Source organism: Eumetopias jubatus, unplaced genomic scaffold (assembly GCF_037043125.1).
Source record: "Eumetopias jubatus isolate StellerSeaLion01/CBP00866 unplaced genomic scaffold, mEumJub1_p1.0 scaffold_4, whole genome shotgun sequence".
Taxonomy (NCBI): domain Eukaryota; kingdom Metazoa; phylum Chordata; class Mammalia; order Carnivora; family Otariidae; genus Eumetopias; species Eumetopias jubatus.
The window spans coordinates 89,825,934-89,843,132 of record NW_028274810.1 but is presented as its reverse complement, the minus strand read 5'-3'; the positions used below and the strand labels follow the sequence as shown (position 1 = coordinate 89,843,132).

At 50.5% G+C, this 17,199-nt stretch overlaps 1 protein-coding gene across 2 annotated transcripts in view; it reads right to left on the bottom strand.

The window, feature by feature from the left end:
* TCEA3 (transcription elongation factor A3) overlaps nucleotides 1-14,260 on the bottom strand; it is a 36,065-nt gene extending 21,805 nt beyond the window's left edge. The window contains exons 1-4 of one of the 2 annotated variants that reach the window (XM_088023029.1): nucleotides 14,129-14,260; nucleotides 8,583-8,645; nucleotides 7,728-7,833; nucleotides 7,075-7,216 (exon numbers count right to left, since the gene is read on the bottom strand). In XM_088023029.1, the coding sequence (XP_087879155.1) occupies nucleotides 7,075-7,216; nucleotides 7,728-7,833; nucleotides 8,583-8,645; nucleotides 14,129-14,197 (380 nt within the window). In that variant the 5' untranslated portion in view covers nucleotides 14,198-14,260. The remainder of the gene's footprint in view (nucleotides 1-7,074; nucleotides 7,217-7,727; nucleotides 7,834-8,582; nucleotides 8,646-14,128) is intronic. The other variant, XM_088023030.1, reaches the window with a different exon arrangement.
* Between the last annotated feature and the right edge of the window lie 2,939 nt (nucleotides 14,261-17,199).

Here is a 17,199-nt window from a genome sequence, read left to right as displayed (position 1 = left end):
TTTAATTTGCATTACTAATTATTAATTATTAATAAATAATTCTCAGCAGGCTCCCCTCCTCCTTGCTGTCAGGCAAGCCTTGGCTAGCTGGAATCCTTGGAGACTGGCATTTCTGGGACCGCCTAATCTCCGGAGGAGCCGAGGAGTGGAGAAGATCAGCTTTAGTCTCCCCTGCAGGCACCTTACTTAGGAGAAGTGGAGAGAGGCACACAGATTTTGGAGATAGTAGAGCTGTGTTAAATTGGCAAGTGAGGGGCGCCTGGGTGGCTCAGTCATTAAGCGTCTGCCTTCGGCTCAGGTCATGGTCCCGGGGGTCCTGGGATTGAGCCCCCCATCGGGCTCCCTGCTTCTGTGGGAAGCCTGCTTCTCCCTCTCCCACTCCCCCTGCTTGTGTTCCCTCTCTCGCTGATGTCTCTCTCTGTCAAATAAATAAAATCTTAAAAAAAAATGGCAAGTGAAATAGCGCACAAAATTAGATGTATACTATTTCTAAAGTCACACAAGAAAACCAATGCCTAGGAGGAAGAAAGATTAAAAGAAAATGCCATCGGGGCTCCTGGCTGGCTCAGCTGGTAGAGCATGTGACTCTTGATCTCGGGTAGTAAGTTGGAGCCCCACGTTGGGTATAGAGATTACTTAAAAAAAAATCTTAAAAAAAAAGAAAGAAAGAAAGAAAGAAAATACAACCACGGCTATATTAGGGTGATGGGATCAGAAGTGAAAATTTGTTTCTATTCTCTAAAAGGCATGTAGCTACATTCTCTTTATGATTACATTTCCCCCTTTTATTAGTTTTATAAAATTAATCTGTGAATTGTAACCATCACTCCCCATTTCACTTACCCAGGTTTCCCTTTTTTTTTTTAAAGGAATCTCGGTGCCCATAGCGGGGCTGGAACTCACGACCCTGAGATCAAGAGTCGCACACTCTACCAACTAAGCCAGCCAGGTGCCCCCCCCAGACTTCCTTTTAAGTCCAGTGCAGGCATCCCCTTCTAACTATTACTTATCATGTACATTATCTGACCAGCTCCCATGTAAATTCTGCAAGCACAGAGTTTGGCAGGGTTTGTTCACTCTCCCTGGGGAGTCCACATCCCCTCGGGCACTCACTCTCCCAGTGCACTGGGACCCAAAGGCTCTGTGCTGTGGGCTCCCCCCTGCCTGTGCCCGAGGGAGTTCTCCGTGCCAGCCAGTGCCAGCCGGCCGGAGGGCCGGAAGTGCCGAGGAGTTAAGGACCCCAGGAGCCGCCTTTAACCAGACACATAGGAGTTGGTGGATAAACACCCCAGCGTCCTCAGCCCTCAAGAGGGTGAACCCGAGGTGTGTTCTCCACGGTCACCCAGAGTTCCCCAGCAGGATTTAAGCCCTGGTTGACCACAGCAGTAGCCTGCCCACTAATACACCCTGGGCTGGCTTCCTTCCCTTCCCAGTCTCACGTCCCTCACTCCTGTCTCTGCATTTTCTGAAATCACTTCCCAAGTAAACTCCTTGCACTTGAATCTGTGTTTCAGGGTCTGCTTCTGTGGAATCCAATCTAATATGTTCACTGGCTTATTTCAGGCCAATAGAAGAGTGCCTAGTGCAAAGTGGGTGCTGTATAAATATTTGCTGCCAAATGCCGTGGAGTCAGCCGATACAGAAATATAAAAACTAAAAAAGTGGGAAAAGAAAGATCCCCACTGGTAACCATTGTTAGAGGTCGTTCTTTCCAGTTCCTTTCCGACGCGCACACAAGCACACATAACAGGTATTCTAAAAAGGGAGGCAGTGGCCAGAGTTGCAATCCCAGCCCTGCCCTGGGCAAGTCATCTTCTCTGAGTATGTGTTCCCTCCCCCGTCAAATGGGGAGAAAAGCATCTGTGTCCAGGGGCTGGCTGGGAAGAAGACGTTTCTGTCCCTACAGCAGTTTTCAGAACATAGAAGTCCTCCGTAGTCCTAGGCGCCTGATTTCTGGTTTCCCAGGTTGTGCAATGTTCCCCGCACAGATTTCCTCCTCATCCTCCAGGTGGTGTGGGAGACAGTGGGTAAGGCAGCTTCAGGGGCCAGCCCTGATTATCCCGTGGGCAGATCCATTTGGCTCCAGACCTTCACCCCCAGCTTAAACACAGGGGGAGGCAGCAGAGAGGGAGAGGGGAGGAGAGACCCTTCTTCCCATGCCCCTCCAATCCCTCGCTGGACCCTGGGAGTTCCCCTGCAGGGTTCCTCCCCGATGCCCCACGGGGACAGACAGGTGCAGGCCAGAGTGGGAAGCTGGAATTCTTGCAGTAGAAGAAAGAAGGGAAGGCATGAGCCTCAACCCCTGGGACTCATCACTATCTGGCCCTTCTTCATTGCTTTCCTTTTTTTTAGAGCAAACCAGAAATATCTGCAGTTATTGCAAGTGATCATGATGAAAAATAGGAACAAGAAAAAATGCTTAGAATACAATAAGAAGATAAATAAACAGGGACGTAATTGTACATTCTGCCTATAGGAATGGAAAAATTCTGTATATAAGCAGACGCATCTGCTTATATGGGAGGGAAGAGAATGTCTAAAAGCTGTTTCATTTGCTGGAAGTGGCACACTGTGGACAAATTATTTTTCATTTTTATTTTATTTTGAAGATTTTATTTTTAAGTAACGTCTACACCTAACATGGGGCTTGAACTCACAACGAGATCAAGAGTTGTGTGCTCTTCCAACTGAGCCAGCCAGGCCTCATTTTAATTTAATTTATTTATGTATTTATTTTTTCAAAGATTTTATTTATTTATTTGACAAAGAGAGACACAGCCAGAGAGGGAATACAAGCAGGGGGAGTGGAAGAGGGAGAAGCAGGCCTCCCGCCAAGCGGGGAGCCCAGTGCGGGGCTCGATCCCACGACCCTGGGATCATGACCTGAGCGGAAGGCAGATGCTTAACGACTGAGCCACCCAGGCGCCCCTCATTTTAATTTTAAGTATCACTAATGTGGTTAGTGTTTATATAATAAATAATGATAGTGAAACATCATTAAGGAAACTAAAAAGAAAAGAAGTTCACCAACAGAGTTGAAATTGGACCCCTGCTAACTTTCCCTACAAGGTGGGGAGACAACCTCCTCATTCCCTGCTTGGTCCCAGTGACAGCTTCATTTCACAGCAAAAAGTAAACCAGCATTAACAACTTAATGTCGCAGAAGAATGGTCAAGTTGTTGTTAAATGTAGGGGTGCTCAGTCGGTTAAGTGTCTGGCTCTTGATTTCGTCTCAGGTCATGATCTCAGGGTCATGAGACCAAGCCCTTCATCGGGCTGCACGATGGGCATGGAACCTGCTTAAGATTCTCTCTCCCCCTCTCCTTCTGCCCCTCACCCCTCACTAAAAAAAAAAAAAAAAAAAAAAAAAAGCATGAGAAAGGTACACAACAAAATGTTAACAGTGGTTACTTCTGTTACTTTCTTTTGTGTTTGAGTTTCTAAACTTTTTACACTAAACGTGCCTTACCGTTGAAATAAATATATGTATGTGAAAAGTTATAAAATAATATATAGAATACAATCCCATGTTATTGACACAATAAGTACTCTAGGAGTAGTGATGATGCATGCAAAAAAGTCTGGAAGGATATATATGATTACATAAATGATATATATATTTATTATGTATGTATGTATTTATTTAGAGAGCGTGAGGGGGGAGGGGCAATGGGAGAGGGAGAGAGAATCTCAAGCAGACTCTGCATTGAGCATAGAGCCCGATCCAGGGCTCGATCTCACAACCCTGAGATCATAACCTGAGCCAAAATCAAGAGTCACATGCTCAATAGACTGAGCCACCCAGGCGCCCATAAACGATATATATATATTTAAATACAGGATTACTATACATGATTATATGTGCTTGTCTCTAGACAATGGATTTTTTCTATTTTCTTATTTGTATTTTTAAAACTTTCTACAATGGGCAAGTAACTACCTGTATAATAAAATAAATATAATACAAAAGTTAAATTAAAACAATAAATATAATTAAAATATATTACAAATAAGACATTTTATTTTTAAGAGGAAAAAAGACTGAGAAAGGGATGCCCATTTTTCAGGCCACAATACTGAATCTCAGAGACTAAGGGTGTGAATAAGTGACCAAGTTCAGCCCAGAACTTGGCTTTCTGCTCTCTAATCGTCTCCTCTCCCATACCTGGCATCCTTGTAGGCCTTAAAAAAAAAAAAAAAAATCCCTTTAATGATCATTTAGTGAGATTCTGGGATGGAGCAAAAGGAAATGCACGTGTTCAGGCTGTCACTTTACCCAGATGCCTATAGTCCCTATTCTACAGGTTAGTCGGTCCCATGTCCCATTTGGCATACTCTCCCAATGGTCCAGCCTCTAGTCTTTGAATTTCATCTCATAAGACCCCCTCCCCATCCTGGCCCTTCATTGGCCAGGGTGCTCAGAGCCGGCTCCCGGTGTGGCCAGACCAGCCACAGCATGAACACAGGGAAGGCACTGGTAACAGGTGGCCTAGGGAGCGGTATTCAGGAAACGTTAACTCCGCACTGGGTACCGTGGAGAGGCGCAGGGGCTCCCTGCCAGCCAAGCTTCTCACCCCTTTGCGAAAGCAAAACACGCCATATGAAAAGTTAAATGTCCATAAGGATTTCTCCAAGTGGGATAGAAATACAAAATGAACACAATGAAAGGAACAGAACAACAACAACAAAGATTACAGAACCCTTTGACAAGTATTGCATTTTAGAAAGCAGCCTATAAAATTGGTTGATAAACTATATAGAAAGTCAGCCAAAGAGGGAATAGAAAGAAAAACCATATACCAAAATATTGAGTGACTGTCTTTGGGTGGTGAGAATGTGGGTGTTTTTTTCCCCCTCTTCTCCATATTTTCCATTATTTCTACAACAGATTTTTACTTGTTTACTTGTTTATTTTTTAAATGGTATTATTTGTTCTGATTTCAAAGCTACACAGGATCACTGTGAAAAGAAACTCAACAATACAGATTTTAAAATTTTATTGTAGTAGAATATGAAGCTCTTCTTAATTATAATCACACAGATGTATTTCTGTTTTTTAAAAAAACAGTTTCATTATTTTTTTCTTATTTAAAAATTAGTACATATTTATTGGAAAAAAATAAGAAAGACACAAATTTGCAAAAAGAAGAAGGAAAAAAACCTTCTCAATCCTACCACCCAGATATAATCACTCTTACCATCCTGGTATATATCCTTCTCAACTTTTTTCCTATCCATATATATAAAACTCATTTAATTTTTTTAACTTATTTTTTTTTTCTAGTAAACTCTACACCCAACATGGGCCTTGAACTCACCACCCCAAGATCAAAAGTTACATGCTGTACTGACTGAGGCAGCCAGGTGCCCCTCACTTACTTAATTTTTATAAAAATGGAATCACACTGTATGTACTACATCATAGGCACAGCTTCTCTTAATACTCAGTGAATATTTTCCCATGTCATTAAATTTTTTTTTACCCAGCACTGCCTCTCCATGGAGACCCTATCAGCTTTTTGAACATAATAAGTGATTTTTCAATGTGTGGGACTATTCTGTGCGTGGAAGGATATTTAGGATCCTTGCCCCACAGCTATTTGAACAGCCCAAACTGGAAGTATCATGGTAGAGGTATGTCTCCGTCCTGGGTGAGATCTTTCCTTCTACAGCATCAATCCCTAACGTGTTTTCTGCAAAACACTTGTTTTATAGGATTATAATAAACATTCATTTAAAAAGGATTCAGAGATTAAAAATGTTTCAGAAATGCCAGCAGAAATATGTTACACATACAACATGTAGTCTTTATGCTTTAATCTGGTTAATTCCTTTTTTTTTTTAAAGTAATCTCTACACCCAATGTGGGGTTTGAACTCACAGCCCCAAGATCGAGAGTCCCATGCTCTTCCGACTGAGCCAGCCAGGGGCCCCTAATCTGGTTAATTCCTTAAAATGAATTCCTTATAGCGGCTATACTGGGTCAAAAGGTATGTTCATTAAAAATGTTGATATACCACGGATGATATTATCCATATATAATACCTACTATTATCTACCATCAGATACTATTCAGTATTATCTAAAACTGCCTCCTTACCTATCAGGTGAACAAATGCAGACCTCTTCCACCCACCTGAGGAATTAAGTGCTCTAGTCACATAGGGATCGGGTAGGATTTATTTATACAGCAATGAGGACTTTTATCTATTATAATGGATAAGGCATTTGCGTCTATCTGAAGTCATGCAATTTGGGGGACCCTGGCTAGGTGGGCAAGGGGGAGTGGGCATGGAGTTGAGACAGACAACTCTTCTATTCTCAGCAGAGTTCTGGGGGGTCTGACAAAGATGGGACCCCATTCAGTCGCATAATAGCTGGGTGGTCTTGGGAAAGTCCCTGCTCCCCAACCTTCGGCTTCCTCCTCACAAAATGAAAATGTTGAATAGAGAGCCAACAAAACACTTTACTTTCTGTATGGTTAAGTGAGTTCCTAGCCCCATTTACCTGGAACCCTGACAAGGGTGGGATGTCAGCTGTGTTCCTAGGCGACATTGCTTATAGCAAATGAGCCCCGATTGGTAAATTATGTCCAGACAGGAGGGGCTCTGAATGAAATATAAATAATTAGTGGAAAACCATAGCTTTTGGGGGCTGCGCCGAGGACAGTGAATCCTGCTGGAATCCTGGCAGCTTTGTCTTCTAAGTCAGGGGTTCACCACCGCCCCCCCCCCCATTGTGGACTCATTACCCTGCACCTGGGTAGAACCGAGAATAGCTCTGGACGCTGTGTGGTCCCCTAGCAGATGAGAAAGGCCTGGGCCTGCCCTGCTGGCACACTGCGCCTCGTGCCCTGGTGTCCTTCTCGGTGAAGCCCGTGCCAGGGACGGCCTATTTGGGTCTTACGGGTCTGTCTGACTGAGCCCAAGAAGACCCTCCCCAAGGGGGCCCCATAGGAGATGAGAACAGTAGCTCCTCCTGGGGCATGAGGATTAAACGAAGTTACATAAACAGAGCCTCTGGCAGAGGACATGACAAGTGTCGGCCCCCTTCCCTCCATCCCAGAAAAAATACCTGTCTTTGGGCTCTTCGCCTCGTTTTTTCCTCGGTGGAGAAAGGCCTGTCTCTGGCTTCCAGCTGGAGTAGTTGAGCCCTTTTTCCTTCTTTGCTTTGTCTCTCTCCTCTCCTTTTTCCCCCTTGGGGGGTCCAGGGGAGTCTGCAAATGAAAGCACGGCATCGTTCTCAAACTGAGCTCTGTCTCTGCAGAACCCAGCACGACTTCAGGGAGGGAGGGGCAAAGGGCAGGGACAGCGACAGCTGCACATGCCCCCAACACACCTGCACACACACAGAAACACACATTCATACACAGATGCATATAAAACATGCACATGTGCGTGCAAACCCACATTCATACAGGGGGACAGAAAGACATCTGCACACAGACCATATTCACACAAATGCGTATATATAGACATGTGCTCTCTATATAACATGCAAGCACAAGGAAATACATACATAGAGGCAGACGTACACGTACACAAAAACTCACGTCTACACATGTTGCTGTGTGTAGACCAAAACTGGCATTCCCCACTTAAGAGGCCATCTGTCTTTTCTTAAGTCATTCGACAAACATGCACTGAGCGCCTGCTATAAGCCAGGCATGGTCCCGACCCGGGTGATGGGAGAAACACGCAGCCCAAGTCGACCTTGCCCCCTCTCACCCAGCAGCCGCTTCCAGTTTTTGATGAGGACTTTGGCCAAGGACACCACCTCCTTGTCTGAGCAGTGCTTGCGGACCCCATTGACGGCGACTCCAATCCTGGTGGTCTGCAAAGCCAGAGGGTCAGGGGCTGGTCTTCCAGTGGACTCACAGGACTGCCCTAACTGGCAAGGCCTGGCCTGGCTCAACGCCCCCTGTGCCCGGCCCCAGCCTCTCCAGAGCCCCGGCCCTGAGCCGTGGCTGATGTAGTAACACAGGCCCTGACCTGCAGCCCTCAGTGAGGTCCAGGGCCCAAGGCCCGGCCCCCGGCACTGACGGCGACCATGGCTTTGGTGAAAAGCTGAGGTAGTGGTGGGTTCGGCTGCGGCCGAGGACCCCTCACCACTTCCACCTCCTGGTGTCTTTGAGTTCAAGTTTCAGCTTAAGACACAGCCCTGGCGACTACAGCTTGGCTCTGTGCTGATTTTTTTTCAGGGCCAAGAACTTCTGGTAAGGCTTGGGGGTTCGGTGGGCAACAAAGGAGGATCTAAAAGTGGGCAACTTTTCCTTCTCCCTGGACCACTGGCCTCTCAGATCCCATAGGCCCGGGGCTTAGGGATTGGGGTATTTAGGAAAGCAAATCAGTCCTTCTCACAGACCTAGAGGGCCCCCTGTGCTCGGAAGGTACCCGGCCCCCATCTAAGTGCCTCAGTCTCCACCCTCAGAGCGCAAGGCCTCCCCTGCCCCAGCCCTCCCGTCAGAAATCCCTCCCAGACCCCACCCTTGGAGGGCTCCCCTACCCCAGGTCTTTCTCTTCCCCAGAAGGCCTTCCCCATCCCCCAGGCACAGCCCCCAAGGCTTCCCACCCCCGCCCCACCTGGAGTAGCTGGATGGACATCTGACAGCTATTCAGCTTCTTCAGAAGGTCGAGGGCTCCTTCCTGTGGGAGGCCACAAGGTGAGGACGGAGGCCATGGCTTCTGCCCCAGGCCCCTTTCTGACACTGTGTGGTGCGGGAGGTAGGGGGAGATGGCTCAGCTACAGGATACAGGTAGACAAGTGGTGGAAGGACAGGCAAGGGACAGAAAGAGGCAGGAGAGAGGGAGAAGATTCTGCCCCAGCCCAGCTACCTAACTGCATCTCGCACCACCCAGCTGGCCTCGTGCCCCCTGAGCCGGGGCCCAGCTCTAACCACTCCCCCTGGCCCCAGCCTCAGTTCTGCTGTTCCTTCTCCTGGGCATGCTCCCCCTTCCCCGTCTCGTCCTCTAACATTAATTACTTCATGGCTTCTTGTTACTGCTTTTGTGTCTGCACCCTCGTCTCCCCCCAGCCCCCACTTCCCAACTGTGAGCTCCTGCAGGGTGAGGGTCGTGTTGTTTTCCTTAATAGCTTTATTGAGATATAACTGACATGCAATAAACTGCATGTTTGACGTTTGTATACACCCATGAAACGCTCATCACAATCAAGAGAAGAACATAGCCATCATCCCCAGAAGTTTCCCTGTGCCCCTTGTGATCCCTCCCTCCCTGCACCCCAAACCCAGGCCCAGGCCACGACTATTCTGCTCTCACTCTAGATGCACTTGCATTTTATTTTTTTTAAAGATTTTATTTATTTATTCATGAGAGACAGAGGGGGAGAGAGAGAGAGAGAAGCAGAGGGAGAAGCAGGCTTCCCGCGGAGCAGGGAGCCCGATGCGGGACTCGATCCCAGGACCCCGGGATCATGACCTGAGCCGAAGGCAGACGCTTAACCATCTGAGCCACCCAGGCGCCAGATGCACTTGCATTTTAAAGGATTTTATATCAAGAGTACTGTGATGGGCTTTCTCCTCTGGCTTCTTTGACTCTGCATAATTAAGATTCATCTATGTTGCTGCGTAGATCAATAATTATTTTCTTTTTCTTTTTTTTTAAGATTTTATTTATTTATTTGACAGAGAGAGACACAGCGAGAGAGGGAACACAAGCAAGGGGAGAGGGAGAGGGAGAAGCAGGCTTCCTGCTGAGCAGGGAGCCTGATGCGGGGCTTGATCCCAGGACCCTGAGATCATGACCTGAGCCGAAGGCAGACGCCCAACGACTGAGCCACCCAGGCACCCCAGATCAATAATTCTTTTCATTACTGAGTCGTTTTCCATCATGGAGATACACCACAATTGGCTTATCCATTCACCTGCTGGTGGGACTTTGGGGGTAGTTTCCAGTTATTTGGGCCTACCACAAAAAAGCTCCTAGGAGCATTCGTGTACAAGTCCTTGTATGGACATATATTTTCATTTCTTTTGGGCAAGAAGGACTGTTTTAATCTCTGAAACCTCAAGGTTCAGCACGCAGCTCAGCGCTCCCTGAGTGAATGAGTAAAGCAGAAAGCAGAGGTGGGAAGGGAGAGGGGGAGGGGAGCAAAGGAGCCTCAGATCTGCAAATCTGCTGGCTGCCAGGCCCTGAGCAACCCTGCCCCATTTCAGCCTTCTCCTTCCTACACCCGCTTCCCAGAGGCCAGCCCTGCTTCCTGTCCTGAGATCGGCTCCCTGGGGAGCACCAGCTGACTGTGTCCTGCATGCCCCTTGCCCTGGTATCATTGTGTGGTTCCAGCTGCCATCCCCCGCCCTGCCAGGCTTCCTTGCCAGGGCCACATCCCAAGGGCTGCCCTCTGTCAGCCCTCAGCCTCCCTTGGAACTTGGGTTTGTAGTACGTTTTTGGAGGCGTAAGCTGCGGATGTGCGTGCGCGTTCATAAACGTGAGGGCATACAACTCTGCATGCGCCGCTAATTCAAGGCTTGCTCTATGCTGGGCCCTGCTCTCAGTCCTTCACCTGCATTAGTTCCTTTCACTGTCACACTGGCCCTGCGAGGTACATACTCTTACTACTCAAATTCTTAATGAATTATTACCCCGTTTTCACAGATGAGCAACCCAAGAAACAAGGAGATTAAATACTTTGCCCCAAGTTACAAGGCATTGAACTGGGATTCGAGCTCAGGCCCTTCGGCTCTTACCACGATACAAACTGCATCGAGATGGACACCCAGCTACCTCGATGTATACAATTATGGAATCTCAAGAGGAGTAAGGGCAGTGGTATGCTGCCCGATGCTTAATGCCCAGTTCTCAAAGAAAAAAACCACCTGATTTGTAGAGTTTGTCAATTTCTGCAGTGTCAATAGTCCTCCCGTGGCCAGTTTCAAGCTACCAACCTGCTGTCACTGAACTAAAGGAGGTACTGGGAGATGTGCAGAACCACACACACCATATGCCGTTTCCACTGTATTGATGTAATCGAAGTGCATCAGCTCTAGATGACAGATGATAGTGAAATGTAGTAAAACAATTAGCAGTGATGAACAAACACTTTGGAGTGTTTATTACCTTTGTTTTTAATATAACTTATTTAATTGTAAGTATATCATTTGATTTTTTAAAATAATGGCTCTCTACATAGGGAATGTAGTCAATGGTATTTTATTTTATTTTTTTTTAAAGATTATGAGAGAGGCAGACTCCCCACTGAGCAGAGAGCCCGACGTGGGGCTCGATCCCAGGACCGTGAGATCATGACCTGAGCCGAGGGCAGGCACTGAACCGACTGAGCCACCCAGGGGCCCCACGTCAATGGCATTTTAACAGCATCGTACGGTAACAGGTGGTGGCTACACTTGGGGGGTGAGCACGGCATAATGTATAGAGCTGATGAATCACTATGTCATACACCTGAAACTAAATGTCACGTTGGCTGTCAACTACCGTCGATTAAGAAAATAAAATAACGGCTGTATTTCACAACCAGCTTGCAAAATTCCTGAAAAATGGCCATTAAGTGGCCCTTAAGCTGGCTGCAGCTCACCACTGTGAGTGTGTCTCTGTGTGTCACACTGTACAGCTGGGTCGTGTTGCCGAAGAACAGCCATGAGCCCCGGCTGTAGCCGGGCTCACAAAGGCCCGCGCGGGAGTTGCCAGGTATGCCGCTCCGTGTACGGGGATGGGCTGTGCACCCAGCGGTACCTCTGGTCCACGCGTGGAGCTGCGGGTGCGCGGCTCCGAGCAGTGTGTCTGTGTGGGAGGATGCCTGTGTTATAATCTCTGAGTGGCTAAGTGTGGCCATTTGGGGGTGGCTGTGCACACGTTTGTGTGTCTTTCTGGAAACATAATGGTCAGTGTGTCTGTCACGTCAGTGCCAGTGGCCGTGTCTCCTATGCAGTTACGTGTGTAGATGCTTGTCCAGCTACTGCGGTGTGTGGCTGCGTGCGTGGAGCTGTGTTTGCTTTATGCAATTGTGTGTATGTGTCGCTGTGGCTGCTGGTGTTCAGCTGTGTGTCTGAGGCTGCCTCAGTTGTACGCGCACAGCATCGGACAAAAGCCCTAAGTAAGTTGCTGGGACTTCAGTAATTGGCAGCGAACCCCAGGCTTGAGCTGCAACGTGGAGGATCCGTCTTATTACAGGAAGTGTGTCCTCCTCTCCCTACCCACTGCTGGGCGGGCTCACTTTTGCTCCCAGGACAGGCGCCGCCTCTCTCGGCCACAGGCCCAGAGCTCTGTGCCCACCCAGATGCTGCCAAGAGCCTGGGCGCAGACGTGGCTGCGGAGGAGCTCTATGGTACAGAGACCCTGCGGCCGGTCTGGCCTCTTTCCTGGCAAGAGCGCTGGGTACTTCCACAGGAATCCATCCCGCAGGGACATGGTTTCCTCTTCCCATTTCACAGAAGAGGACATTGAGGCCCCGAGAGGGAAAGCAGAGTGGTGAGCCGAGGGCCATAAAAGGGGTGAGGGGAAGCCAGGGCAGATCCCTTCCTCCTCAGCCAGAGCTCTACTCCCCCAAAACTGCCTTTCCTCAGGTGTCCGTGTCCCACCCCCCCCCTACCCCCGGCCCAGAATCTGCTGGCCCAAGCCCGGGGTCAGCAAGGGGCAGGGCTGTGAGGTGGAATTCAGGGGCTGAGCTCCACCACTCCCAGCTGGGAAAGCGCCCTCTGACGCGCAAGGCTCAGTTCCACTGGTTTTGGAGGCCCTGGGAATGGGGGTGAGGGGAGGCTGGGCGTGTAAGGGTGATAGGGCCCCAGCACTCCGCAGGTTTCTGTGTCCCGCCTGGCTGTCCCAAAGCAGGTGTCATTCTCTAACTCTTACCAAGCACCCGTACAAGTCCTCCCGAGGGCCTTACCTCTCTTCCACCCTCACCACTGCCCGCAGAGTCACTCCTTCCCAGGAGTCTCATCTCTTAGGTGAGGAAACTGGTAGACTCTGGCCTTTATACGGACACCCGCTCACTGTGTCTACTCTAGGGCTGCTTCACAAACCCCATGGCTCCAGTGACTTCCTTCTCCCCTGCTCTAAAGCTTCCCCTAAGGGTCCATCTTTCCCCAAGCTCCCAGAGTCACAGAATGGGCTGGAAAGACAGGTCCGGCTCCAGGACGGGGCTATGGATGGTGGGACTAGGAGGGCCTTGGCACAGGGTGAGGTGGGGGGACAGTCTCAAGGGCTACGCAGGCTCTCCTCTATTCCCTCTCCGGTGTGCCCAGGCCCTCCCAGACCCAAGGCCAAGTCTGCTCTGACCAGGCAACCTGATGGCCGCCAGCTTGAGGCAAAGATCATGGTGAGGATCAAACATTAACTTCAAGTTGGCCTGAGAGCCCAGGGCCCCGCAGGTAGGGCCATCAGTCTGGATTCTCCTCTGGGTCCGGCTCCCCCCTCCACCCCCCCGCCCAGGCCTACAGCCAGTCCCCCTTCCCCCCGCCCCGCGGGCCCTGAGGGCGCTGTGGCTGCCCCGCACCTGTTCGGCCCCCCGCCCGCCGGGGCCCCACCCTGCGGCCAAGTTAAGGGAAAGTTGCAAGTAGAACGGCTCCTGGAGCCCGCAAGCTGTGAGGTTGTGGAATACGCGGTCCCTTGCTGCTCCACCCCAGATCCACTACCGGGGTGAGGGATAGAGGCGGCTCAGCACCCCACATCAGCTCAAGTTCCTTTGCCCCTTCTCGGGCCACCCAGGATTTTGTAATCCACCCCTCTCCCCGCCGTTCCCCCTTCTCCCCCGCCCCGCTGTCGCCACCACTCCCCGGACTTTGCACACGCCTTGAGTCCCCGGACTCCGAGAAAGTCCTTTTCCAGGACTCGGTCTCTTCGCTCGCTTTCCCGGGCCCTGCACAAGCCACCCAGGGCCCCTGAACCCGACTTGTCCAGAGGGGCGTGAGCAAAAAGCCTCGTCCGTGGGGCCCGCACGATCCTGCCCCGCGCCCTGGGCCAGGCACACGCCCACCCTGGGGTTCTCAGCTGTCCCCAAGGGGCGCTGCGTCCTGCGCCAGCCGCGCCTCTCTCGGGCCCCGGCGTCCCGCACGCGCCTCCCGGGCGCCCAGCCAGCACGCGCCCCCGGGACTCCCGGCTCGCACGCGCCGCGCCTCCTGGGGGCGGGGGCTGTGGCCCAAACTCTGCAGCCTCACCGTGTTCTTCCTGGCCACCATCTTCTCCAGCTTTCTGGCGATCCTCAGCAGCTCCTCTTCCTGGCCCATGCTGGCGCGCGACGCCCGGCGGGGCGAGGGGCGCCGGGGCTGCAGGAGGCGCGAAGGCCCCAAACCCACACGACACACACGCCTGCGGGGGCGGGGCTCTGCCTCACACCCCCGTCGGCCCGCCCGCCTTGCAACCGCAGGGGGGAGGGGTGACGTGCACTAAATATAGACTTCAAGGACTCGCCCGGGCAAAGTTTGCCCGTGCGGGCGGGCCTGGCCTCCCGAGAGGGACGAGGCTTCCAGAGAGGGCCCTTCACCTCGGCCCTTCTGCCGAAGGAGATTTGGCAAGTGGGGAGGCCGTGGTCCCCGCCACAAGAGGCTGTCTCGGTGAGCGGGGCGCCCGAGGGTGCCCCAGCGCTCTGGGAGGAGTCCTGGCTCCCGCAGCTCTGCGCGGTCGCAGCTCCAAGCGGGCGGACCCAGCTCCGTGCCTGCGCCCAAGTGCAGGCGACTTGGAGCGCTCGGATCGTATTTCGTACGCGATCGTCAAATCCAGCTCCGCTCTACCGGTCATTCGTGCGCACGGCCTGTGTACACGCGTGTATCCAGGCCCCCTGGTTCCATCTACTTTGTTTGCTGCAGTGAGGTTCTGTGTTTCTAACAAGCTCCCCCAAGTGCCCCAGGCGCGGCTGCCCCTAGGACAGCTCTCGGAATAGTCAGGGTTTGGGAGATTCTTAGGTGCACCAAACTTTGAGAAATACTGAAATACTCAAAGAAAAACTTTGAGAAATCCAGGTGCATGGGCGGCCCCTAATTTATTCAGGGTCAGGCCACTGCCTCCCCAGTGGGGTTGGGTCTGGAGGGGTCATCTTGGGTGAAAGGAAGTTCACAGAATTGTGCCCCCACAGCTATGCGCACATCTGTGTTCCCGTGGAAGGACCTTCCGAGTGTCCCCAGCAGACCAGGGAAGAGTCCTAAACCAGTGAGCTTAATTAACACAAAATTACCCTTTTGCTGGAAGAGGTGCTTAGGGACCTGGAGGGGAAGCATGAAAAGTGGTCAGTGCTGTGTAGAGGGGGGCACGGTGGCTCGGAGTGTTCAGTGACATCTCTAGACTTTTTTGAGAGAACTTTAGAGAACCCCATCCCAGCCTGGGTCATGACTCTGGCTTCTTTTTTTTTTTTTTTTTTAAAGATTTTATTTATTTATTTGAGAGAGAGAGAATGAGAGATAGCACGAGAGGGAAGAGGGTCAGAGGGAGGAGCAGACTCCCTGCCGAGCAGGGAGCCCGATGTGGGACTCGATCCCGGGACTCCGGGTTCATGACCTGAGCCGAAGGCAGTCGCTTAACCAACTGAGCCACCCAGGCGCCCATGACTCTGGCTTCTAACTGCTGCTGAGTGACCTGGGACCATGGTAGGAAGGGATGGGTTTATCTTTCATTCAATAAATGCATTTTGAGTGTCCAAGGCTGGTCCCAGCAAGCTTGAGATGCAGTCTATGGGCAAGAGAAAACCTAAGCAAATTTGGATGCAATCAATTCTGTATTATCACAACTGGGGTGAGGGTCAGGAAGAAGTGAGGATACTTTAAGGACACCGGGAACTGCACCGGTGGAGGTGTCATCTGCTCTGAAGAAATGAAGTTTAAACTTTGGGGCAGGAGTGCAGCGTGGGAGTTGGAGGCAGGAAGAAATGAAGAAACATTCATTCATTCAACATATATTTATGGAGCACCTCCAATGTGCCAGGCAGTTCTAGCCCTGGTCCTCTGGAGAGGAACAAAACAGTCCTCCTGGAGTTCTGAATGTGCAAAGCTTAGGGATGGGAGTGGGCTTGGCGTGTCAGGGCCGGAAGAACTGAAATATTGGTGGGGCTGTAGCACAGAGGTTGGCTTGGGGGCAGACAGGGCAGAAAGCCAGAGACGAATGCGGTCTGACCGCGCCAGCATTATGGACCACTTTTAGGAGGTCAGACTTTATCAGTTTGAGATGTGGCGAGGTCTCTTGGCCAACTCCCGAGCAACCTCTGGGTTGAAGGGACAGCTGTCTGCAGTTATTTAGGACTGCTTTTTTTTTTTTTTTAAGATTTTATTTTCAAGTAATCTCCACACCCAATGTGGGGCTCGAACTTACAACCTCGAGATCAAGAGTCACACACTCTACTGACTGAGCCAGCCAGGCATCCCAGGATTGCCTTTAGAAAACAAAAACAAAAACAAAAAACAAAACAAAGAACAGAGTTGATTTTCCTCAAAGTTCCACACAGTTCCCACCCTGAGTTGTATGACATCAACAGAAGCCAAGACGCCTACATCATTGGGGCTCAAAGGACCCTAAGAAAACATCAAGTCCAACCCCTTCATTGCACAGATGGGGAGACCGAGGCTCAGAGAAGTCCAGGGTTGCACTGCTCAACCGTATCAAACACTGTTGGTACCCACGTTATTCCCTCTGTCTACCCGTCCTCACTTGGAGATCACAGCAGGCTGTTCCTGGACGCACCTCCAACACCTTCCCACATCTTGGAATGAGGGCTTCAGAGCAGGCTGAGATGCTTGGGAATTGACACCCCCAGGAAGGACCCCTCAGCCAGTGAGAAACCAGAGTTGGCGGTAAACACACCAATTTTTTCACTTTCAGTGGGACAATTCAGAGACGTGTTCTTTTTTCTTTTTTAAGCAACTTCTATGCCCAACATGGGGCTTGACCTCATGACCCTGAGATCAAGAGTCGCATGCTCTACCAACTGAGCCAGCCAGGTGCCCCAAAGACATGGTCTAATCAATAGTCCCTCAAAGATCCCTAAGATAAACCCTAGTTCATGGTAGTAGCCCCTCACTAACACACCCCCTATTGCTTTTTGACCCACTGCTCCACTCCCTACCTTCTCATTATTTCCTGGGATCACCTTAATAAACTACTTGCCCTCAAATCTTTGTCTCAGGGCACCTCAAATTGAGACAAGGCCTGTGGCCGACTTAAACTGCTGGGCTCCCGGCCCCCCTGCCAGCACGTTTCCTCCGCACCCGTGTTTCTGAACCTGTGCGCCGTTAACATTATGGAT